We start from the raw sequence: 24,486 nt of genomic DNA on the forward strand, positions 1-24,486 counted from the left end.
AACCCTGAAAGGATATGCTACGGGAACTCGATAAAAGTACGAATCCCCCTGTAGTGTTTTCCTAAGGACACTAGTCAAGGGAGCTTTTTTCCAAGGAGTAAATCCCTTGTAATACTGTGATTTTGTCTGTAATTGTTTCGTGTTTCCATTTGATGGAGGAGGCCCTTTCTAGATCGGATAAACAGGTGAAAAGCACAATTCGAGGTGACGTCCCTCAAATCAAACAGGTTTGTTCAATGAGGCAAATCACAAGTAAGAAATCATGACAAAAATGATTCTTGACAAGTTGTTGTCATACTTTTTCAATTGTCTAGTTTACTAACTACTTCATCTTATTTGTACTTCATTACTGCAATCTCGGCCACCTGAGATCGTTTGTTTATTTTTTATTAACCGAAAAGCGATCGCGATTTGATAGCTTTCAAAACAACGCGAGGGACCTTAAGTATTTAAGTGCTGGATCAGTTTCTGCGATTCCCAGGTCTGTTATTGATAACACTGAAAACCTGACTTAAGAAATAATAAGAATTTTCTGATGATTTGGTGAGGCACGTGTTCTTCTATTCAACCCTTGCAACTTCTCACTGATAACCTACTTTAACTGGAACAATGGATTTGCTAAACTTGCAAAGGTTTCCTCGTCAAAACAGACCGAGGTGGTGTTAGATATATTTTGTGCAAGAAACGGCCATCATCATTTCGTATTTACTGTACTTCATTGAACTTTTAAAGATGGTTATTCGTAGTTTGGCTGAAAGTAACTGGGAGCACATTGTCTTTAACACCGACTAGCAGTGATTTTAGCACGAAATATTGTTCGCAATGTTCTTTTAATTTATATTCCGTTACGCAGGTTACGCAGGGTTCGTCGCAGCCAGTTAAATTGGAAATCCAGTATCCAGTAAATTGCCTAATTACTGTAATCTCAGCTCACTGTTTATTTCAATGTTGTTTTTCAGTTTCTTTTTGTTCATAGCGCCATACCTTAACTGGAAATACAGTACCCAGTAAATTGCCTAATTACTGTAATCTCAGCTCACTGTTTATTTCAATGTTGTTTTTCAGTTTCTTTTTGTTCATAGCGCCATACCTTAACTGGAAATACAGTACCCAGTAAATTGCCTAATTACTGTAATCTCAGCTCACTGTTTATTTCAATGTTGTTTTTCAGTTTCTTTTTGTTCATAGCGCCATACCTTAACTGGAAATACAGTACCCAGTAAATTGCCTAATTACTGTAATCTCAACTCACTGTTTATTTCAATGTTGTTTTTCAGTTTCTTTTTGTTCATAGCGCCATACCTTAACTGGAAATACAGTACCCAGTAAATTGCCTAATTACTGTAATCTCAGCTCACTGTTTATTTCAATGTTGTTTTTCAGTTTCTTTTTGTTCATAGCGCCACACCTTAATTGGAAATACAGTATCCAGTAAATTGCCTAATTACTGTAATCTCAGCTCACTGTTTATTTCAATGTTGTTTTTCAGTTTCTTTTTGTTCATAGCGCCACACCTTAATTGGAAATACAGTATCCAGTAAATTGCCTAATTACTGTAATCTCAGCTCAGTGTTTATTTAAATGTTGTTTTTCAGTTTCTTTTTGTTCTTAGCGCCACACCTTAATTGGAAATCCAGTATCCAGTAAATTGCCTAATTACTGTAATCTCAGCTCACTGTTTATTTAAATGTTGTTTTTCAGTTTCTTTTAGTTCTAAGCGCCACACCTTAATTGGAAATACAGTATCCAGTAAATTGCCTAATTACTGTAATCTCAGCTCACTGTTTAATTCAATGTTGTTTTTCAGTTTCTTTTTGTTCTAAGTGTCACACCTTAATTGGAAATCCAGTATCCAGTAAATTGCCTAATTACTGTAATCTCAACTCACTGTTTATTTCAATGTTGTTTTTCAGTTTCTTTTTGTTCTAAGCGTCACACCTTAATTGGAAATCCGGTATCCAGTAAATTGCCTAATAACTGTAATCTCTGCTTACTGTTTATTTCAATGTTGTTTTTCAGTTTCTTTTTGTTCATAGCGCCATACCTTAATTGGAAATACAGTATCCAGTAAATTGCCTAATTACTGTAATCTCAGCTTACTGTTTATTTCAATGTTGTTTTTCAGTTTCTTTTTGTTCATAGCGCCACACCTTAACTGGAAATACAGTATCCAGTAAATTGCCTAATTACTGTAATCTCAACTCACTGTTTATTTCAATGTTGTTTTTCAGTTTCTTTTTGTTCTAAGCGTCATACCTTAATTGGAAATACAGTATCCAGTAAATTGCCTAATTACTGTAATCTCAGCTCACTGTTTAATTCAATGTTGTTTTTCAGTTTCTTTTTGTTCTGAGCGTCACACCTTAATTGGAAATCCAGTATCCAGTAAATTGCCTAATTACTGTAATCTCAGCTCACTGTTTAATTCAATGTTGTTTTTCAGTTTCTTTTTGTTCTAAGCGTCACACCTTAATTGGAAATCCAGTATCCAGTAAATTGCCTAATTACTGTAATCTCAGCTCAGTGTTTATTTAAATGTTGTTTTTCAGTTTCTTTTTGTTCTGAGCGTCACACCTTAACTGGAAATACAGTATCCAGTAAATTGCCTAATTACTGTAATCTCAGCTCACTGTTTATTTCAATGTTGTTTTTCAGTTTCTTTTTGTTCTGAGCGTCACACCTTAACTGGAAATACAGTATCCAGTAAATTGCCTAATTACTGTAATCTCAACTCACTGTTTATTTCAATGTTGTTTTTCAGTTTCTTTTTGTTCATAGCGCCACACCTTAACTGGAAATACAGTATCCAGTAAATTGCCTAATTACTGTAATCTCAGCTCACTGTTTATTTCAATGTTGTTTTTCAGTTTCTTTTTGTTCATAGCGCCACACCTTAATTGGAAATCCAGTATCCAGTAAATTGCCTAATTACTGTAATCTCAACTCACTGTTTATTTAAATGTTGTTTTTCAGTTTCTTTTTGTTCATAGCGCCACACCTTAATTGGAAATACAGTATCCAGTAAATTGCCTAATTACTGTAATCTCAGCTCACTGTTTATTTAAATGTTGTTTTTCAGTTTCTTTTTGTTCATAGCGCCACACCTTAATTGGAAATACAGTATCCAGTAAATTGCCTAATTACTGTAATCTCAACTCACTGTTTATTTCAATGTTGTTTTTCAGTTTCTTTTTGTTCATAGCGCCATACCTTAATTGGAAATCCAGTATCCAGTAAATTGCCTAATTACTGTAATCTCAGCTCAGTGTTTATTTAAATGTTGTTTTTCAGTTTCTTTTTGTTCATAGCGCCATACCTTAATTGGAAATCCAGTATCCAGTAAATTGCCTAATTACTGTAATCTCAGCTCAGTGTTTATTTAAATGTTGTTTTTCAGTTTCTTTTTGTTCATAGCGCCATACCTTAATTGGAAATCCAGTATCCTGTAAATTGCCTAATTACTGTAATCTCAACTCACTGTTTATTTCAATGTTGTTTTTCAGTTTCTTTTTGTTCTTAGCGCCATACCTTAACTGGAAATACAGTACCCAGTAAATTGCCTAATTACTGTAATCTCAGCTCACTGTTTATTTCAATGTTGTTTTTCAGTTTCTTTTTGTTCTTAGCGCCATACCTTAATTGGAAATACAGTATCCAGTAAATTGCCTAATTACTGTAATCTCAGCTCACTGTTTATTTGATTGTCGTTTTTCAGTTTCTAATTAAAAATTTAGTATCCAGTAAACTTCCTAATTACTGTAATCTCGGCCCACTGTTTATTATTTGAATTTTGTTTTTCAGTGTCTTTTTGTTCATAGCGCCATACCTTAATTGGAAATACAGTATCCAGTAAATTATCTAAATACTGTAATCTCAGCTCACTGTTTATTTCAATGTTATTTTTCAGTTTCTTTTTGTTCTTAGCGCCATACCTTAATTGGAAATACAGTATCCAGTAAATTACCTAATTACTGTAATCTCAGCTCACTGTTTATTTGAATGTTGTTTTTCAGTTTGTAATTAAAAATTTAGTATCCAGTAAACTTCCTAATTACTGTAATCTCGGCTCACTGTTTATTATTTGAATTTTGTTTTTCAGTTTCTTTTTGTTCATAGCGCCATACCTTAATTGGAAATACAGTATCCAGTAAATTATCTAATTACTGTAATCTCAGCTCACTGTTTATTTCAATGTTGTTTTTCAGTTTCTTTTAGTTCTAAGCGCCATACCTTAATTGGAAATACAGTATCCAGTAAATTGCCTAATTACTGTAATCTCAGCTCACTGTTTAATTCAATGTTGTTTTTCAGTTTCTTTTTGTTCTAAGCGTCACACCTTAACTGGAAATCCAGTATCCAGTAAATTGCCTAATTACTGTAATCTCAGCTTACTGTTTATTTCAATGTTGTTTTTCAGTTTCTTTTTGTTCATAGCGCCACACCTTAATTGGAAATACAGTATCCAGTAAATTGCCTAATTACTGTAATCTCAGCTTACTGTTTATTTCAATGTTGTTTTTCAGTTTCTTTTTGTTCTTAGCGCCAGACCTTAATTGGAAATACAGTATCCAGTAAATTGCCTAATTACTGTAATCTCAGCTCACTGTTTATTTAAATGTTGTTTTTCAGTTTCTTTTAGTTCTAAGCGCCACACCTTAACTGGAGATACAGTATCCAGTAAATTGCCTAATTACTGTAATCTCAACTCACTGTTTATTTGAATGTTGGTTTTCAGTTTGTTTTTGTTCTAAGCGCCGCCCCTTAACTGGAAATACAGTATCCAGTAAATTGCCTACCGGTAATTACTGATATTTTAGCTTATTGTTAAATCGAATTCTCGGTTATTCGTGATTACGACTACTTCGGTTCGGCTCACGATTCTTTGGTTCCACATGTGGATTTTTGTTCGATAAAAAAAAGAAGCTACGCCTACTTTTGCAAGGCTGCACCCAGTCCCCTGATGCAAGTGGCTTTCGTCTTCGGCGACATGAAAAACATAACGAGTTGCCCAGCCGGGCAAACTCCTATTTCAGTTTTTACGTAGCGATGTAAACTGTCACAATAACATTTTTTCTCTCTTTGATTTCTTCTGTTATTTTGATGTTCACAAGAAAAATGGTCCAATTCAGAATGTTAAAATCCATCTGTGAAGTTCAAATATCGTTAGCGCTTTAATCTTGTCCGTTGCGTACGATTTAACACGCGCCTGCATTAATACAGACAGCAGTTTCCTCTCATACTTCATTTAGTTCATACCAATTGTCTTTTCAGTTTCCATGCTTCATGCAGTAAACACGAAGATTGTAAAGCAAAAAGACAGCGTTCTGTGGATGTTGTTAGAAGTATTTTTGGCAGATTCCATTGAACCTATCTCTTTATTTCATGTGGTATAAAGCAAGAACCATTTCCGCAATCGAAATCAAATTAAGGTAATGTGCAAAACAAATCGTTATTTGATCGAAAGGTGTGTGAATGATTACACCCCTAAAATCACAGCATACAGGAATTTGTAGTTTAGAACCATCCTCAGTCGATTCACTGAGGATCCTGGCCACTGAAAACGAGCTCAGATGGTGATCATGCAACCGAAAGTCGTGGGTTCGGGTCCCACCTGAGCCACAGAATTTTTTCAGTGGCCAGGGTCCACAGTTTATCACTTAATTCATAGGTATTTGTCTTATTACTAAAATTAGAACGTTGTTTTTCAATTCTCGTTTGCACCTAGCACATTACCTTAATTGGAAAAAAAACTATCAAGTTACATTGCTGGTTATTTTTCAACTTTTGTTTGTTTCTAGCGTATTACCTTAATTGGATATAAAGTACCTTGCTATTTTTGCGGTTGTTTTTCAACTCTCGTTTGTTCGTAGCGCCATGCCTTAACTTTAGGGTATCCAGTCTATTTTAGGGTTGTTTTTAGCTCTTGCTTGTTCCTAGCGCATTACCTTAATTGGAAACACGGTATTTTGTGTTCGTTAATGCTGGTTCCTGATTGGACCGTTGATATCAGCAGTGATCTATATAATGTGCCTGCAAATCTTTCTTCGAGCAGTCAAAGGTCCCCTCAAGGGAGATCAACAGAAGTGCTAGCAAGTTACGTAACAGCTATACCACACAGGTGCAAAATGAACGGAGCTTGCAGAGAAGCAGTTTCTACCCTCAAAGAGACGAAAGACGGAAAGAGGCGTATGGAACCAACTTTAGAGCAGCAGATGAGGCAATGCATTCCCGATGATGTGATGGAGGCCATGGCCAACTTGACTCCTGAGAAAAAGTACTCGCTTTACTTGGATATTTTCAAGCCTCTTGACTTCTACGAGTTGCTGTTCCAGAGATACTTTAAACAGAACGTACAATGCCAGCCAGAAACACAAAGCACGACTGAAAACCTCTAAACATTACAACAGTCCTGATATCAAACTGAGTGAAACAAATTTTTAAAGAAGTTTTAAGCGCCGTTACAGCAAGAGACCTCTTTTTGCACAAAATCCAGTTCTTTCATATTACTTATTTAAATGCTAAAATGTACTATCTTTCTCGTCATATCTAAAATTTATGCTTCGTCACGTCACGAAAAATAGAGGGAAAAATTCAGAAATCGAGGTGACGTCGCTCAAATCAAAAAGGTTTCAATCCATGAGGAAAGTCACAAGGAAGAAATTTTGACGGAAATGATTTTTGACAAATTGTTGCATACTTTTTCAATTTTTTACTTTGCTAACTACCTCATCTTATTTGTACTTCATTACTGCAATCTCGTTTATTTTCTATTAACCGAAAACGCGAGCGTGATTTGATAGCTTTTGAAACATCGTAAGTTACTTTAAAACTTTAATTGCTGGAACAGTTTATGCGATTTCCCGGGTCAGTTACCTGATAACACTGAACATCTGACCTAACAAATTATAGGAAATTTGGTGAGGCACATATGTATTGATCTCTTACATCCTGCCTTAACGTATCGGGAACAATGGATTTCCTAAACTTGCACAGGTTTGTTGGTCGATTGACAGAGAGAGTGTCTTATGATTATGTGTAAGAAACGGTCAACATCATTTCTTATCTTATTTACTGTACTTTTATTAGTGACAGTTCGTAGTTTGGCCGAAAGCAATTGGGAGCGAATTGTCCTTAACACCGACTTGCTATGCTTTTAGCATGGAAAATTGATTTAAAACCATTCTTATTGTACTTAGAATCTCATATTCCGTTACGCAGGTTACGTGAAGTTCATCGAAAGTGTGGTAATCTTTATTTTTATTATTATTTTTTTTACATGCACGGATTAATCATCAGCTTTTAAATACTACATATAATCCTAATCTAAGATGATAAGCAATTATTAAGAAAAGCCGCTTTCCACGAATGCAGTGCCACAGAGCACATGTTTTAATAAACCTTTATATTGCTCAAAGGAACTCTGCTTGTCTTACGTTGGAAGGAACACTGTGTCATAAGATTGCGCCGCTATAGGTAAAGCTATTTTTGTAATAGTCAGTGCGCGGTACTGAAACATTAAGTGTCGACCACAACTGCATTTTTTAAGGCGGGATTTAGTTGTTCCATATGTTAAATCTTTCAGTAGCAAGAATTTATTTCTAAGGCGCACTTGAATAAGTTAAACTTCTACCTTAAGCTGTTCAGTCAAGTTTGATTGTCCTAAGTGAGCAGTGATAAGTACAGTCGAAGCTCTCATAAGCGGACACCCTCGGGACGCGAGAAAAGTGTCCGTTACTGGAGCTGGCCGCTTACGAGAATGGTTCTCGAAAGCGGCCACTAGAGGTGTAGGGGATAAATGGCCGCTTAAGGGAGCTTTCCCAGCTAACAATAACCGGACGGACGTGGATGATGACAAAACAAGCACTGAAATATGGTACTGTAATCACTTTAAAATCATTGTGACGAACGGCGATGTGAAGTTGATTGATAAACACAAAATGCAGAGGTTGTTAATAGGATTTTCTTTGGGGTGTCCGCTAACGGGAGCTTAAAAACAAAGAAAAAGTCTAAGTCGTAATCTCGGAAAGTGTCCGCGGCCGCTTACGGGAATGTCCGCTTACGAGAATGTAAAAATACAGAGATTGTATGGGAGTTAAAACGGGGTTTCAAACAAGGTGGCCGTAAGTAGAGCTGTCCGCTTACGAGAGTGTCCGTTAAGAGAGCTTCGACTGTATCTGTACAGTACCGCACCTTGTGCAAGCATTTCCAGGTCTTCGCACAGCCTGAGGATCTTCATAGCCTTCTTGTCTGTTTCAAGGGGCAGATGTTCAATGTACTCTTCAAGGTGTGCTCTAAAACAGAAAACACGCAATAACCACTGAGTAACACAGATCTTAGACATTTTAAGGGACTATGTCACGGATTTTACCAGATTTTTTTGAACAGCCAAAATTTATATTTGTGTCGCAGGTAACCTAAAAATAAGTCCATTTTTATTAAAAATTGCTATATTTGAGCACTGAAACTGTTAACCAACAACATCTTTGGCTGCGGATGGCTCGGATGGAAACGGATTGCAATTTGAAAAAGTTAGGGTAACGTTTTCAAGTTGTTTCCGCGTGTCATTAAAAAAAAACAATATTTATACCCATAGGTTGATTTCTATCCGCAAATTAAAGTTATACTTCCTTTAGTTGTTCAAAGATAATGTTTTTAAGGGTTTAGCTGGCTACCACTAATTTCATAACTGTTTAGACCAAAAATCAGCAAAATCCCTTTGACAAAGCTCCTTTAAATCCCAAGACAATACAAATAGATTCAGAGACATACCAAAGGAAAGTTCTCTTTAGATTATTTCAACAGGTGTAGAGTAGCAACTCTCGTAAGCTTATGACTCCAGTGGTCCTCTAGTGTAGCAGTTGCTACTGTTTTTGAGGCTAGGGGCATTGTTCCTGTTGTTTGTCTTATTGTTCTCTCTAAGTATAGCCACAGGTTTCCCAAGCTCAAAAGTCGTCTTTTTGATGTGTTTTAAGAGCCCTATCTATTTTGAAATAAAGTTTACCTGTCTCCCCTTCTTCTTCTAGAAGGGGAGACAACGACTTCGAATAACTTCGCTAAGTGGTGTCGGAATGGCTTCAAATTCGGCACAAGACGCAAGTAAGCGACACATTTGAGGCAGGTAAACTTTATTTCAAAATAGATAGTTATTTACCCGATTTTAGAGAATCCGTGATTTTCCCATACATTTCTCTATATACACAAGCTGTCGCATACACCACGTATGTAGAGTCGGCCGCCCGAAGGGCTCTCAAAAACACATCAAAAAGACGACTTTTGAGCTTGGGAAGCCTGTGGTGTAGCAAGCCATTCATGTGACTCCTTGTGAGAGCTGCTATTCGACCCAAAACAATGTGTCCTTAGCGGGTGCAGAAAAACGGCAAACTTTAAAAGAAAAAGCTATATTTTGGGAACCTCGCAGAATAGCTTTTACCGTTCACGTTCGAATGCTGTTTCAGTTCTTCGTTAATTAAGGTACCGAGGAGTTCCCGATTGTTATTATCCAATCAAAACATAGTAAGAGCACTCACGAGCACCAACGTCATCAAGTATTGTTCCTAAGCAAGCAACACCTTTCACGAAAATCGCGGGCCCAGGTAATTCACGGCGTCCGATCCTGACCGAACAAGATTCCTGTTCGTTCCGAGTAAAGTAATTTTTTTTATTCACGGTACAGAGGTGATATGAAACTGAGAAGCTTACCTTCCATACACTGGACAGTGCAGCAGGTAATCCACAGCCACGCGCCAAAGACTAAGACAAAGAAAACACTATTTAGAGGCATAACAGTGTCTATAAATCATTTTTGTCTAAAAGTAATTGTATAGCGGACTTACACATCACTTCAAGCAGGGACCTAGCCAGCCTATAGGCCCGTAGGCCCGGGGTCTACAAATTTTTCGACCCGCTCGTATTTTGAAAAGGTACGATAACCAAAATTCAGGCTGAAACGCTTTTAAGATGAAATAGAAAGCAATTTGTAACGTACCTTAGCATTATATATTTCGCAACTAGCCTTTTGTGATGACATCAAGGCCATCTAGCACTAGAAGTGCAAACTCGGGAGCCTTCAAGACTAGCCAGGTGACAGACAAAAGAAAGCACAATTGCATGCGTTGGAAAAGACGAGTACATGGTTTATTTTGAAATGAGTGAAAACTGGCGCAATTCCTTCCTATAAAATGTTCTAAATTAAGGTGCTGTAAAATACACAACATCAGTGCAAAATGAAGGAGAAGGCATTTTCGAGAGTGTTGATCCAAAAACACTTCCTCGGCGGACCTCCTCCTCTATAGTTTTACTGCCGCATAGCGGAACCTGCAACTATAAATTCTAGCTCCTGTTACTGATCAGAAAACGTTGAATGACTTCTTCCTAATAATTTGAAAGAGGCTCGCCAAAGACAATCACACAGAGTGGTTGACTACAACTGTCGTAAAACCAAATAAAAACTTCCCGCAATTCACAATAAACGCAGATAAAACAGTGAACTTTTCAGAACTCAAAGCAAAAACGTGCAGCCGGTGAAAAGCGCGGCAAAGTGCAATCGGTGCCAATAAGCACGGGAAAACAAGCAACCGGTGCCAAGCGCGGGAAAACATGCAACCGGTGCCAAGCGCGGAAAGACAAGCAACCGGTGCCAAGCGCGAGAAAACAAGCAACCGGTGCCAAGCGCGGGAAAACAAGCAACCGGTGCCAAGCGCGGGAAAGCATGCAACCGGTGCCAAAGGCGCGAAAATGTGCAACTGGCGCCATGTGCGGGAAAACCATGCATGATTGGTTTGGCTCGCTCATGATTGGTTGAAAATACGGAGAGTTTGCACTGATTGGGTAGGGCAAGTTACACTAGCTCAGTAAGCGGAAGTGACCGAAAGCTCTGCAGGTCGACGCTCCAATTAAAATTTAGAACACTCTATATCACAATTTCACCGAGGAACAAGTGAATAGTGGACACATGAAGAACCTTCAAAACATCGGAAAATTTGCTCTTTACTTCAAAATAAAAACAACAGTCTCACCTGTGATGTGACATGAGGCTGGCAGCGTATTCTAATATAAGGAACTCCCTCAAGCTGATGCTTTGACTGAAAAAAGAAAATGTTAAAAAAAAAAAAATTAGGGCCAGTAGTGCTATAACTGTAACTAAAGCTGTTTTCAACAGTGCGGGCAAAAGAAAATGTCACTATGAAAATAGTGTTTGAGGGCAGAATGTTGTGGTTGCACTGCATCATGTAAGGCATGATAAGCCTTTCACTGTAAAACCGTCTGGTTTTAATGTACGTTTTAAGTGTATGAAACCACTCAAATGAAAGCAATTGAGCAGAAACTCTTGTGTGGTTCTGTTATTATTCTGTACAATAAATTGAGGTGGTGTTAACGTTTATGTTCGTGTATGAAACCCCAGTGTGGTATCAATTAAATAGAAGCTACTGGCTAGTAAGTTCACGTGGTTATGTTTTTGTTATGCTGTTTAATGTGGTTCTTGTACGTATAGCTCTAGATAAAACGACAGTATGTGCGACCATTCAAATAAAAGCTGTTGAGAAGTAATTTCATTTCATGTGGAACTGTTTATTACGCTGTACAAGGTGACTCTAACATTTAAGACTGCATTGAATCTCAGCCGAGTGTGACCATTGAAATGAAAGTTAAGCAGTCCTTTTTTATCTGGAGCTGTTTATTTTAAAATAAATCTCTTCTTGGAATCGAACGTACTCAACAATAAATGTACAGAACACAGAATAAATTGCAAATTCTTTAACCTAATGTGATGTGAATCCAGTTGTCCACAGTGATGCAGCAAATCAGTAAGATGTGCAACAAACCACCAGTTACCAAGAGCTTCACTGCAGAGAAATAATACACACTTCAATGGCCTTCCTGAGGTTAACATTTTATTTTGCTATCTCAGGAATTGTGATGTTTGTAAGAGAAACATTGAGATTCGTAAGCTAACAACACTTGACAAAGTCTGCTCACGGGCCAAATGGCCCATGCAGAGAGTAATTCCAAACTTCAGTTTCTAGCATAAAGCAACTAAGTGTTCAAGTATTGCTGCTCCCCCTGGATGGGATACTAGTTCACTGCAGATTACTGCCCAACACTTTGTTTTACCCATTTATGCTCCTGGAGAAGGTGCTGTGAGTCAAATGTGTGTTGGTCAAAAACACAGCACAATGACCCTGACAAACACTCAAACTACCCATAATGCCAAATGTTGAATCGTTTGTTTCCTAAGTTAGCCAATTCATTGAGCATTTTGTTACAGAACAACAAACAAAAACGTTATTTATCATCACAGCACAGTGTGTGCACTTTTTTGTAACCCAAGCAGAGTACAGTTATCTAAATTGTACCCTATAGTACAAAACTTACATACTGTCTTTTTTTTGAAGCAAGCCAACAACATTTTTAATAATAAGGGGCTATTGCTGCAGTGTTGAAATTGAGCAAAAACACAAAAATTAGGAAGCACAAGTATCATTTTGTATTTTTAAACCAATCTCATTCGTGGCTTACTCGTAGAAGCGGAGGCTCTTGACATGATCATGTTTAAGAAGTTTGTTGAGTGCAGTGAAACCTCGATATAACGAAGGGCCAAGGGACTGGCAAAATGTGTTCGCTATATCAAGGTTTCATTATATCGAGGTTCTTTTCCATATATTTTGCTATTACTGGGACGAAAATATCGTTTGTTATATCGAGGACTTCGTTATATAGAGGTTCGTTAAATCGAGGTTCCACTGTACTAGAGCATGTGTGATTATGTGCGATAAAGCGGTTTCACTTGAGGTTGAAAGTAATTTTGCTTTAAATTTTGTTTGGACAGGACCCACTATTCCATAAAAGAGAGAGTGGTATCTTTTTGTACTCCCCTACACCCCACCCCAAACCCCCACCTTTAAAGGTGATATCTTAATTTTACAGCCCCACTCTATCAGGTGTAAAAACTAAGAAAAAGATCCAAACCTTTCTGTGCCATTTTACCAGCAATGCAAGCTTCATGTACACAGAATATCAAAGTCTCATCTCAATTTTTTCAGGAAAATAATTTGTGTCCATTAGGCTAATCAGATAGGTTGTGTCTTGCCTGGTACCCTCCTTAGTGGCTACCACATCACCAAGTAACAATCAACAAGAGTAAGCATAAAACCAAAACAGACTCCAACTATATAAGAATACCTGCTCTCCTTGATTACGGCATGAACATCAAATTCAAAAGCAGACAACAGAATTCTGTCAAAACTGTGCAAATTAGCATTTCCTCCAAACTTGTCAATGCAGGCCTAGTAGAAATAAAAAAAATGTACCGTAAAAACTCGTGTATAAGCCGCACTTTTTTGCCGAAATTTTGGGCTCAAAATCGTGGGTGCGGCTTATCTACGAGACCATTGCATGCAATTTTACAGGGCATCTCAGGATCTGACAGGATGCGGTGGTGCGGCCGTGCGGGTCCACATAAATCTGCATAAATCGCTCACACTACATCCTCCGTATCTTCTGCGCATTTTTGCGCATAAAACTGAAAAATTGCTCCATATAAGCGACAAAGCAGCTCTTTACTATCCTCACAAACAAAAATAACAAGGAGACTGATCATTTTGAAAAAGTTTTTCCTCTCAAAACAGCGATGAATAAATTTTAAACCCCCAGGCGTTCCACGTGTCTTTTGGCGATGGGCCTGGATACTAGTGCCTGGGCGTGTTTAAAACAAAACACGAAATGGCGAAATGGCGAAATGGCGAAACGGCGAAATGGCGAAATGGCGAAATGATACTGAAGATAAAAGCCAAAGTTATACGATATTGCCGTTGTACTGGAATTTTCATATGTTGCCGAATTCATCCTTGTAGATAAGTCCCGAAAAATAAAAGAAACTGCAATCACAAATTCTCCGTCACGTAGACCCGTCACGAACCTAACACGAACCTATGGGTAATTTGGATTCCAGTCTCTCCCTGTTAACGTTAACAGGGCGCTGTTTGATACGCCAAGGACATTCTTGATCGAGATGTCGGCATTTCGTTTAGACATTGGAAGAAAATGATTTGTTTATCTGGTATTTGCCACCGAGTCTCGGCTTTGAAGTAATGCTTTGAGCTCCAACATTCAAAAGAAATGGATTAACAAAACCAAACCTACTTTGCGATAAAGTTCATACACGATATCAGTGGCAAACGTTCTTTGCGCAAAAACGGAGTAACGTTCGATGTCTATGTCAGTCCTTCGATACAATGTAAGCTCAGTAGTGCAGTGCAGATACTGATAGGCAACTTGGCAAGTACTAAATGAAAAAAATATTCTGGTGTGCTGCGACCTTTCACCAATACGTTCAATTTGGCGTTGTGATAAGTGACAAGTATACATTATATTCCTGGGGCAGAACATTGAAATTTTCCCTTGAAGACCCTTAAAATAATTCAGTCTAGAAATGTAAACAGAACTACCTTGAAGTTCAAAAGGAAATCAAGCTATATTATTTACGTGTATTTATCTTAACATTTTGCCATTTCGTCATTTCGCCATTTCGCCATTTCGTGTTTTACTAAGCTACGAACGCTTTTTTTCACACAGCGCAAAATTTGATGTAAAAACAGTGATGAACGAAGAAATACCTGTCAACGAATGGCAGAAAAAGATCAAAAATGTTAAAGTTGGCAGAAATGATGTTTATTCTATAAATTTCTAAAATTCTGGGCAAGACTGAAGTGTTTTCCGTTTGTGTTTTTAGTACATCCTGCACATCGATCGGAAAGGCTCAAGGAATCAACTTTAGCTTTATTGATAATCAATAAAGCTAAAGTTGATTCCCAGTTGATTGTTTCAACAAATTATTTGTTGAAACAATCAACTGGGCATTTTTCCGCCAGGTTTCATTTTTTTCTCAACATCATGCTTGAAATTTGGGGGTGCGGCTTATCTACGAGTGCGGCTTATACACGAGTTTTTACGGTACATCCAAAATCAATGCAATCTTTTTCAGTGGAAACAATATGGGGACTATCAATGGGCATTGTACTTGTCTTCAGGGCTTGAAAAAAATCTGTCCGGACATCTAGGACAAGTAGATTTTCCTGCCTAGCAAGTTACAATTCATGTTCACTTGTCCGATAGGCAATGGCAAAGTAAATCGCTTGTCCTGTGCAAGCAAAATTTAAGAGCTGCTTTGCCCTAGCACATTGTTTTCCTAAGTAGTTTCCTTAGTATCATCTCATTAGTAACTTATTTACAAAAAAATTAAATTAAATTTACCTGTGTGTGGTGTGAAAATGAAATTCTTTACCAATGACTTATTTACCTGGGTAACATTAACCAGTATCTTATAAACCAGTAAATCACTTAATACCTGAGTATGGTACTGTAAATCAAAAGACTTGATTGCTGGGTTACAGTACAACAGTTTGGCTACAAGCAGGTGATACCATGTCTTGCAATACTCTCTGATAGGCAACGGCAAAAGAAAACAACATGCACTCAGTGAACAGAAACAGAAACAGTTAACTTTGGTTTCCCAAGAATCTTAAATTTTTCACAGATGAAGGCAAGGGAAATGTAGAAGATTCTAGGCAAAACAAACCTAGCCAGTTTGCTATAAAGGACCCCAGGGGGGGTACTCCGGCTTGTAAATGACGGGGATGATCGAATGGAGGCAAAACTCAGGACCCAAAAAAATCCCCAAGTCTTCCGACATTACCCAAAAAAATCCCTGGACCAAAAAATAACTCCCAAAAAAATCCCTTGTCAAATTACCCCTAAATTGCCAGGAGGGGCAATAATATAACACAAAGAAAACCATAAAAAATTGAACGCTCCTGTTTGTTTGTTCATCATACCATAAATACGCCAAGGCCGCGCCAAGGCGCTTAAGTTCGTTTTTAATGCCCAAAAAAATCCCCTATTTAAATCAAGTCACCCAAAAGATACTTGCCAAATTTTCCAACCCAAAAAAATCCCGGAATCGAAAATTTCAAACCCAAAAAAATCCTTTGATCATCCCCGTCATTTACAAGCCAGAGTACCCCCCCCCCCCTCCTGGGTAAAGGACACTGCAGGCTTGGCCTTACTTGCCTTGCAGAAAGTCTTGTTTTCCACATAATACGTTATTTTATAGTTAACCGTAACATGTAAGTGATTAGTTTATTGTAATCATTTAAGACAATGTTATGTAAATACATGTAGTGCATAATGTATTGCACACATGTATTCATAATAGTATGTGTTCAACAAAAAACGATTGTATAAAATAGCATAAAATTCTTTAAGCTAATAGAGCTAATAATTTCACAGCATCACAGAACTCTCATCATTGTGTGTGTTCTGATTCCAGATTATAATAAGTCAAGCGATAATAATATAATTATGAAGGTGATTCAGAAGTAATTTGATCCCTCATGATAATTGCATGACAGGTCCTTGCACTCTTTAAGAGAAACAAATCCTGGGGAACAAATGTACCTTATTATAGGAAATTAACACTTGTGTTAATTAAGGTATTTGAAATAAACGCGACTTAAATTAATGCAAATAGAAGGAAAAACTACTTCCCAATAATGGAAATTAATGTGAAAGAGGGGGTAACATTTCAAAATGAAGGAAAGTAACGCGACGTACACAACAGGAACAAGTTTATTTCAACACTTGTAGGCGTGTAATCTTAAACGCAAACAATGTTCGTGCTACTTTTCCCACTTTGAACACTTCGCAGTGTCAGTGATAGTGGTAGATTTTCACCCTGATAAAATAATGCTTTTTCTTTGGATTCAGAACGTCTGGACTGTATCGAGAAAATGGGGCCAAAAAAGTGGAAATTAAGGTCATGGAAATTAACGCTCCACTAAATTAACAGTGCGAAAATAAACTTAACGTTAACAAAAATTAACACAACTTAAATTAACGCAAATTTTTGAAATTCGTGTTGATTTCATGACGCGTTAATTTCCTATAATAAGGTAACTTAAAAACAGTAGTTACTGTATATAGCTTACATCATTTCATCAAACACCTCTTCCTCACCACAGAGTATCTGAATAAGACAAACATTATAAACAGGATTAGAATACAATGAGTAAAACTGAGATTTGCTTTGTACCCAGGAGTGGGTACTTGTGAATTATTAGATTAAGGTAGGTAAGGTATGCATTTGAGCCTAGTGGCCCATCAGGCTTGGGCTTATCCTAGTTTGTGTAGCATTAAATGACTAGGATTATTTCTACTCCCCCTCTGGATGGGATGCTTATCCTTGATTCCTACAACTAGAATGGACTTAATCGTTACTTTTTATTTATACACCTGAGTGGAGAGAGGAACCACAAGAATAACATACCTTGCCCATGCAAACAACAAAAGGACCTGGCCAAGCTAGGGCTCTCAATTTCTGAATCAGAGTGTGACAAATATTGATGTGTATAATGCCTGAATTGTCTAGCATCAATATCCATACCTTACATATTGTGTGTAAATGTGGATGCCCTGCATATGTTTCATTATCTAGACGATGTTTACACTCCTGCTGCCAGTGAGTCCATTTCATGCTGAATTCTGCCAAGCTTTGTCCCATGTACAACTGCAAGATGATAAAATTTGAATACAAACAAATCAACTTATGAGTAGATAAAAGGAACCTTGGTAGACCATAGTTACTAACTATGGGTAGACAAACCAACAAAGAAACCACCAAAAAAATTGTGCCACTTTCTCAATCAATCACGAGAAAAGCCAAAACCACAATACACCAAATAACAGCATACCAGAAATATATTTGATAGTATCTTATTACGGATACATGAAATTTTCGCGACACCTTAATTTTGCAAATTTCGCGATTCCAAAAAAATTGGCGTGACAGGAACAATAAGTGTCGAACAGAACATGACACGAAAATTAAGTGACTCACATTATGTCAATATTCAGAATAAGTTTAGTACCACTAAAGGTAGGATGTTTTGTCAATTGTTTCAAGAACAATAACTCACATACAAGCATGACCTACTTGTAGACATAATATTTGCAAGAAATGCTCTGTTGTTGCTATTGCCAAGATTAAGTCCCACCATTATGTTTCTGTTAATTTTCACTTTATTGTTCCTTTGATGACGTTTTTTTATTTAATTCGAGGGCATGTTAAATAATATTGCCAAGGAAATTTAAATTGTGTCAAAACTAAAAACTCAAAACTAAAGTGATTCAAAACACAAAAATTTCGCAAAATCACGAAATTTAAGTGTCGCAAAATATTTGCACCTTAAAATCATAAAATTAACGTGTCGCGAAAATTTCATGTAATAAGGTAAATGGTTTGACCCACGAGTATCAGTAGTTTGTATAGCGTAATCGTCCGGGTGAGAGTCAAAAGTTCTGAAAAGAACTGTTGTTGGTGACTACAACAACACCAACAACAGTTCTTTGAGAACTACTCTCACCCGGAGGATCACGCTATACAAACTACAAATAATTATATTTGAGCTGGCATTTTGATTGGGCTTGATTAGCTTTTTTTGAAACTAAAATGTAACTGCTTTCCGACTTTTTTCACAAACCGCTTCACACCTGGTACATGGGCATTTTACGAAGAAGTTCATCCATGCTTGCAAACACCTGCAAGATACACAAAGTAATAAATGCATTTTAATCTTACATCTTCCAAAGACCCATTTTCTGTAGTGGTAAAAAAAGACAAATTTTCCCAAAACATCACATACATCATATTCTCCTGCATGTCTGTCAGGATGCTGGACAAGAAGTTCACGAGCATCATTCACTCGTCCTTGAAGAACCAAGGAGTAGATCTGACAACAAAAAGAAAAATGAGTTTTGTTAATAATATTAAAGCAAAAATACATGTTCATACATGTGCAGTACACTGTGCGAGGGAAGTCTGTCGACAGTCCATAAATGTCATTATTAGGGAAGTATTTGAATTCATGTCTAATTCCCAGTGAGGGGTAAAACAGCGGAGGGTGTACGGTATAGGTTGCAGGTTGCAGGTTACAGGTTGGACTTATGCTCTTATTAATGTATGTGCAGGCTTTGAATGTACTTCACTCGGAAATTACCTTCACTTTTTCACTCGAAAATAGAAACGTCAACTTTATTATTAAAGTTTATTACATTCAATATTTACTTTTTAAACAATCTGCACTACTTTGATTACCTTAGAACCTGGACTTGTTATTGAAAAAATAGAAGATTCAAATTCACAATAATAATTGTTGCTATAATTGTAACCCTGTTGATCTCGATATTAATTATCATAAAAGTATTTAAATTACCTGGACATTTGTGTAAATTTACTTTGCTGACGAATACCATAACACCAACATAAACACCAATGTAAACAACTGAAGTAGAAGTCTAACGATCAGTCACAATTCGGCACAAGCTGTAAATAAGCTTTGCCACTGTTTTGTTAAACTTATTAACGATGTTTATTATTCACATTACTTTCAAACAATCGGCACTACTTTGACCTTACAATGTGCGGCAACTGAAGGTTCAAGTTCACGATAATAATTTTTGCTCTTGTATCCCTGCTGATCTCTACAATAATTAACATAAAGCCATGTGCAGAGTTGATCATTAATGTCAACCAATACACTTCCGGAAATCTCAACTTCTGTTGTTTTTTTTTGCGCTGTCACAGTGTGAAACAACAAAACAAAAAAGCTATCCAACTCCTTCCACATTTAAGTGAAAACCTGACCTGTAACCTGCAACCTGCAAATTACACCCTCCTGTAAAACAGTTTGTTGATTCACAAGGTCCATACAAAATGATAAAGCAGCACTCTTTTCACTGCACTGAAACATTGCAACATAAACTTTAACAAAACACTCTACAACTGTAATTAAACAGCCCCCAGAAAAAATCTATTAATGAGATTTACAATCAAGTTGACTTAGCACAAAGCACAAGGCTGATTTGAAATTATATGCATGATTATTCACTAAAATTGTATGACACAAGGTCCAATAATACAAATCATCAAAATCAAAATGTGAGATAAGAAGGTCTATGTGAACTTTTGTTTAGTCAAGATGCCAGTGGTATATTCCATCAGTTTTTTTTTTTCAAACAAAATTGAACAAAATTGATGCAGGTGTAGTATACAATTACAGTAATCCAATTTCAAGGAGTTTTCATTAGACATCCACTTTATCATGCTCCAATATCTTACGACAGTACGGAACGATGTACATCAGAGAACCAATAACAAATGAGAATTTTGTAACCAACATGATTACAAATGTAATACTTACAGCTGGCCAATAAGAACGACTGTCATGAGGCTGTGGATGCTGCAGCACATCCTTGACATACTTGTCGGCATGTCCATTTTGAACCCATTCCAACAGATAATGCAAAACAGCTCCTCCTGATAACAAAATAACAGAATAATGTCCACTGTCACATTAAATCCTAAGCTTGAATCAAGACTTGTCAATATTCCCCCCAGTTATAAAATTCAATATCCAGTGTCCATGCTTGAAATATAAATTCTCCTAATAAATCCCATACATTCTCGTAATGTTAGTTTGTAGCATTTCATGGTAAATCAAGACAACTCCTAGTTCATGATTTTATTTCTTTATTTCTTTTTCTTTTTTTTATTTATTCATTTATTTAGTTTTGTACATTACATGGTTATCTTGATGTTCGTCACTGTATACTAGATCACATATTGATATTTATGTAAGCAGAGATTCTTTATAGAGGGTACCAAAGGGGGGTTCGTGATCCCGTTTCACGCACAAGTTTTAACCAAATTCACGTGTCACGTATACTTGAAACAGCAGAATTCACGGATCACGTTTCTTTTCTTACTATTTTTCACGCATCACAGTCTAATTTTTGCCCTATTTTCATGCGTCACGGACTAATTTTTGCCCTTTTCACGCGTCACGCATAAACCCTTTGCCCCCCTCTTTATACTGATCGTTCTATGAAATAAAACTTTGTTTATAAAAGACCTGCCTTGTATTACCTGGTAAAGTTTCTATGAACAGTATCTCACACAGGTGCCAGACTGTTTCAATTAGCGTCAACAGTTGCCTCTGCAAAAAAGAAAACTAAACTTGTAAAGTGTAAACTTGTGGGGAAGGGGACTTTCATATAAAAGGAAGGGGAATGCTCCTCAGACAAACTATTTACTATTATTATTAAACCCCTAGGCCTAAGCATTTTTTGACCCCTAGAAGATACCATTTTTCATGCCGATCTTTACGTTTGTTCACATGCAACCCTAAACAAGACTTTGATGGTTAAAAATACTGGCATTCTGTTCTAAGCACCCTGAGATAGAAGAAACTCCATAGTTTATACCCACTCTCAGCAAGATGACAAGCATCTCCTTCCATTTCATATGAGAGTCCCCACTCCCACACCAAGAGAGTGAAAAGGTAGCTTCATGTAGATTTTTGTCATTAAAGATGTGAATATTGTTCATCGTGGTGTAAGGTTCGAGTCAACTGTATGTAGCTCACTCTTAAGTTGAACAAAAATCTACATAGGTAATGAACGTTTATTCGTTTGTCTCACGATAAAATCGCTTTGAGATGTTGATTGCGACGTTTCGACTGCAATACTGCTAGTCTTCATCAGGCGATGAGGTCGATTGTTTACGTGTCGCTATTTATGCACGTTGGTTCGCTGTGATTGGTGCATTTCGATCCTCATTATTATTCCGACTAACAGATGATGTTCCCTCATAGGTCCGCTTTGTAGTTGAAGGGCTGTTATGCTTTCTGATCGTAGGTATCCATGCTTCAGAAATTTTCGCTTCCAGATCTTAGGTTTGTAGATCGCACTTGCTATCGCACGCTCCTCAAAATCTTCCATGAAGATGTTGGCTGTAACCGTGGAGACAGGGCTTCCCATAGTGGCTCCGTCCTTTTGTTCGTAAATTGATCCATTGTATTGGAAATACGTGAATCGTAAAACAAAGTTTAAAAGGTCGGCAATTTTGCATGGATACCTACGATCAGAAAGCATAACAGCCGTTCAACTACAAAGCAGACCTATGAGGGAACATCATCTGTTAGTCGGAATAATAATGAGGATCGAAATGCACCAATCACAGCGAACCAACGTGCATAAATAGCGACGCGTAAACAATCGACCTCATCACCTGATGAAGACTAGCAGTATTGCAGTCGAAACGTCACGATCAACATCTCAAAGCGATTCTATCGTGAGACAAACAAATAAACGTTCATTACCTATGTAGATTTTTGTTCAACTTAAGAGTGAGCTACATACAGTTGACTCGAACCTTCAAGGGCAATCAAAAAAGGTTCAAGTTATTGGGGGTTCAAGTTATCAAGGGCAAAATTAGTAAAAAGGTTCGAGTTAGCAGTTGGTTCAAGTTATTGAGGGTTCCAGTTATCGGGATTCAACTGTACATGTGAGAGGGAGATGGAAAACATGAACCTGACAAACAGATAAACTGATCTAGATCCTGTATAAAACCTGAATATTTTCTGACATAGTGAATACAGCTTGCTAGATCCCTACCTGTGATACAGTTGAATGTGGATGTCTTGAATCACCTGAATGCTCTCTGGAGGCTAAGGGAGTAAAATAAATACATAGCAACTGTTTTTATGCTTCACAAGCAATAAATTTGATAGGCATTTTTAATCAACTTTAAAAATGGTTAAAATGGACCCATATTTTGTGTATTGTGTATTTTTCTGCCATGATCACGTCATTAATTCTTGACGATCATGTCTAGAAACTTTACCAGGGAACCAGCAATGGTAAATCCACAACACCAAGTGATGCCCAATAAAAAGTGCGAAACAAGCATCCAATACATAATGTAAGTTAACACTCTATCCACATACCAGACTTCTCCTCGAGGTCAAGAATACAAGCTCTCACTACACTTCGATATCTTCTACTGAACTTGACCAGGCTGTTAATAAAATTGTAACATAACTTTACAAAGTGTTCAAGTTTCAATTTTTGTAACAAAAATATTGGGGACCAGTTAAAAGAATGAGTTTGCAATTTGAAAACAACAAAGTTGTTACCTAGCTTTTCTTCCTGTACCCCCAGTGTCAGGAACGTGTTGGAGATCCATAAAGATGGCTAAAATGTAGTAAATAGTTTTATTAGATTATGTAAAACATCTGACCTCAAAAAAATGTGATTGCACAAAATTAAGGGCACTTTCCATTAGTCAGACCTGGCCGGCCAGACCGTTGCTAATCAAATTTGTCCTATAGTCAGTGCAAAAATATTATACAGTGTTGTAGTGGATTTGTGAAAAAAAAACCTCATGGAAAATACCCATTTCACATTCAAAACATCAGTCCAGCTGGCCAGTTCTGACTAATGCAAAGTACCCTAAATTAAAACGGTTTGCTTTGAGTCCTGTCATAAGATTCTGAGCCTAATGCCTGACTACACTGACTCTGGTTTCAAAACGATGAAGTGTCTAGGTGTACTGCTTCTTTTTTTGGTATGGCACATGCATCCCAGGGGGGGTACTCCGGGGTCGAAGTGACAGGAATGTGCGAATGTTTTTGGGTAGGAGAATTTGGCAGGTATTTTTTTGGGTGATTTGATTTAAATAGGGGATTTTTTTGGGTATTAAAATCAAACTTAAGTGCCTTAGCGCGGCCTTGGCAATTTAGGGGTAATTTGACTAGGGATTTTTTGGGGCGTTTTTTTTTTTTGGTCCAGGGATTTTTTTGGGTAATGTCGGAAGACTTAGGGATTTTTTTGGGTCCTGAGTTTTGCCTCCATTCGATCATCCCCATCACTTTGATCCCGGAGTACCCCCCCTGGGACATGCATATCACATGTACACCCAAAGCATTTTGTCAGGTTTCTCTAACAAAATTCCAAAACTCATCTGTGCGGATAACGTGTCTTGTCCTAAAAAACATAGGGCAATGGCAAAAGTTTGAAATTGAGTTCTCTGTATCTGAAATATAATGTACTGACCATTAAATACTTATTTTCTCATAGAAGCACAGCTTAAGGATAGCTTCATTGCGGGTCCCTTTATTATACTGGTCAAGCAGAACTCTGCTAGTATCATCAAAATCTTTATATTACCATGTGTCTCATTAATCAGCTTGCGAGTTATAACACTCTGAAAGTCAGCTCCCCAACGGACTTCGTGTAAAACAGGATACCTGTAATGTGTTGAACTCTGGGAAATTCCTATAAAGAAAAGTAGGTCATATGTATGCCTGGTTTCTTTTATTGTGGTTTTCAGTGATATGCAAACTCTGAAATTCAATCCCCAACCAACGGTTTATGCTTTTTGCTACCATCAATCATCTTAGCAAACCTCTCATGAAACAGAAGTTCACCTCAACCAGGTCAAAAGGTCACATCTGTCGGTTGTGTTTGGTATATTTTGTGCCATTTTGTTTGTTTCTGTTCCCATAATTATGATTGACAGCAGCAAAAAATGCAATTGAAAGGTGGTTTTTTTGATTTCAGAGTTTGCATATCACTGAAAACCGCAATAAGAAA

The 24,486-nt window shown here is 37.2% G+C and overlaps 1 protein-coding gene across 1 annotated transcript in view; it reads right to left on the reverse strand.

The window, feature by feature from the left end:
• Nucleotides 1-24,486, reverse strand: part of LOC144631922 (nuclear pore complex protein Nup85-like) — a 49,091-nt gene that overhangs the window by 23,109 nt on the left and 1,496 nt on the right. The window contains exons 3-18 of the mRNA XM_078490499.1: nt 24,061-24,168; nt 23,028-23,085; nt 22,839-22,909; nt 22,507-22,559; nt 20,978-21,047; nt 20,253-20,368; nt 18,696-18,782; nt 18,544-18,591; nt 17,438-17,560; nt 16,983-17,020; nt 15,344-15,437; nt 13,180-13,283; nt 11,760-11,843; nt 11,016-11,081; nt 9,700-9,750; nt 8,191-8,291 (exon numbers count right to left, since the gene is read on the reverse strand). Of these exons, the coding sequence (XP_078346625.1) occupies nt 8,191-8,291; nt 9,700-9,750; nt 11,016-11,081; nt 11,760-11,843; nt 13,180-13,283; nt 15,344-15,437; nt 16,983-17,020; nt 17,438-17,560; nt 18,544-18,591; nt 18,696-18,782; nt 20,253-20,368; nt 20,978-21,047; nt 22,507-22,559; nt 22,839-22,909; nt 23,028-23,085; nt 24,061-24,168 (1,272 nt within the window). The remainder of the gene's footprint in view (nt 1-8,190; nt 8,292-9,699; nt 9,751-11,015; nt 11,082-11,759; nt 11,844-13,179; nt 13,284-15,343; nt 15,438-16,982; nt 17,021-17,437; nt 17,561-18,543; nt 18,592-18,695; nt 18,783-20,252; nt 20,369-20,977; nt 21,048-22,506; nt 22,560-22,838; nt 22,910-23,027; nt 23,086-24,060; nt 24,169-24,486) is intronic.

The sequence above is a fragment of the Oculina patagonica genome, chromosome 12 (assembly GCF_052425735.1).
Source record: "Oculina patagonica isolate OP01 chromosome 12, crgOcupat, whole genome shotgun sequence".
Classification (NCBI taxonomy): domain Eukaryota; kingdom Metazoa; phylum Cnidaria; class Anthozoa; order Scleractinia; family Oculinidae; genus Oculina; species Oculina patagonica.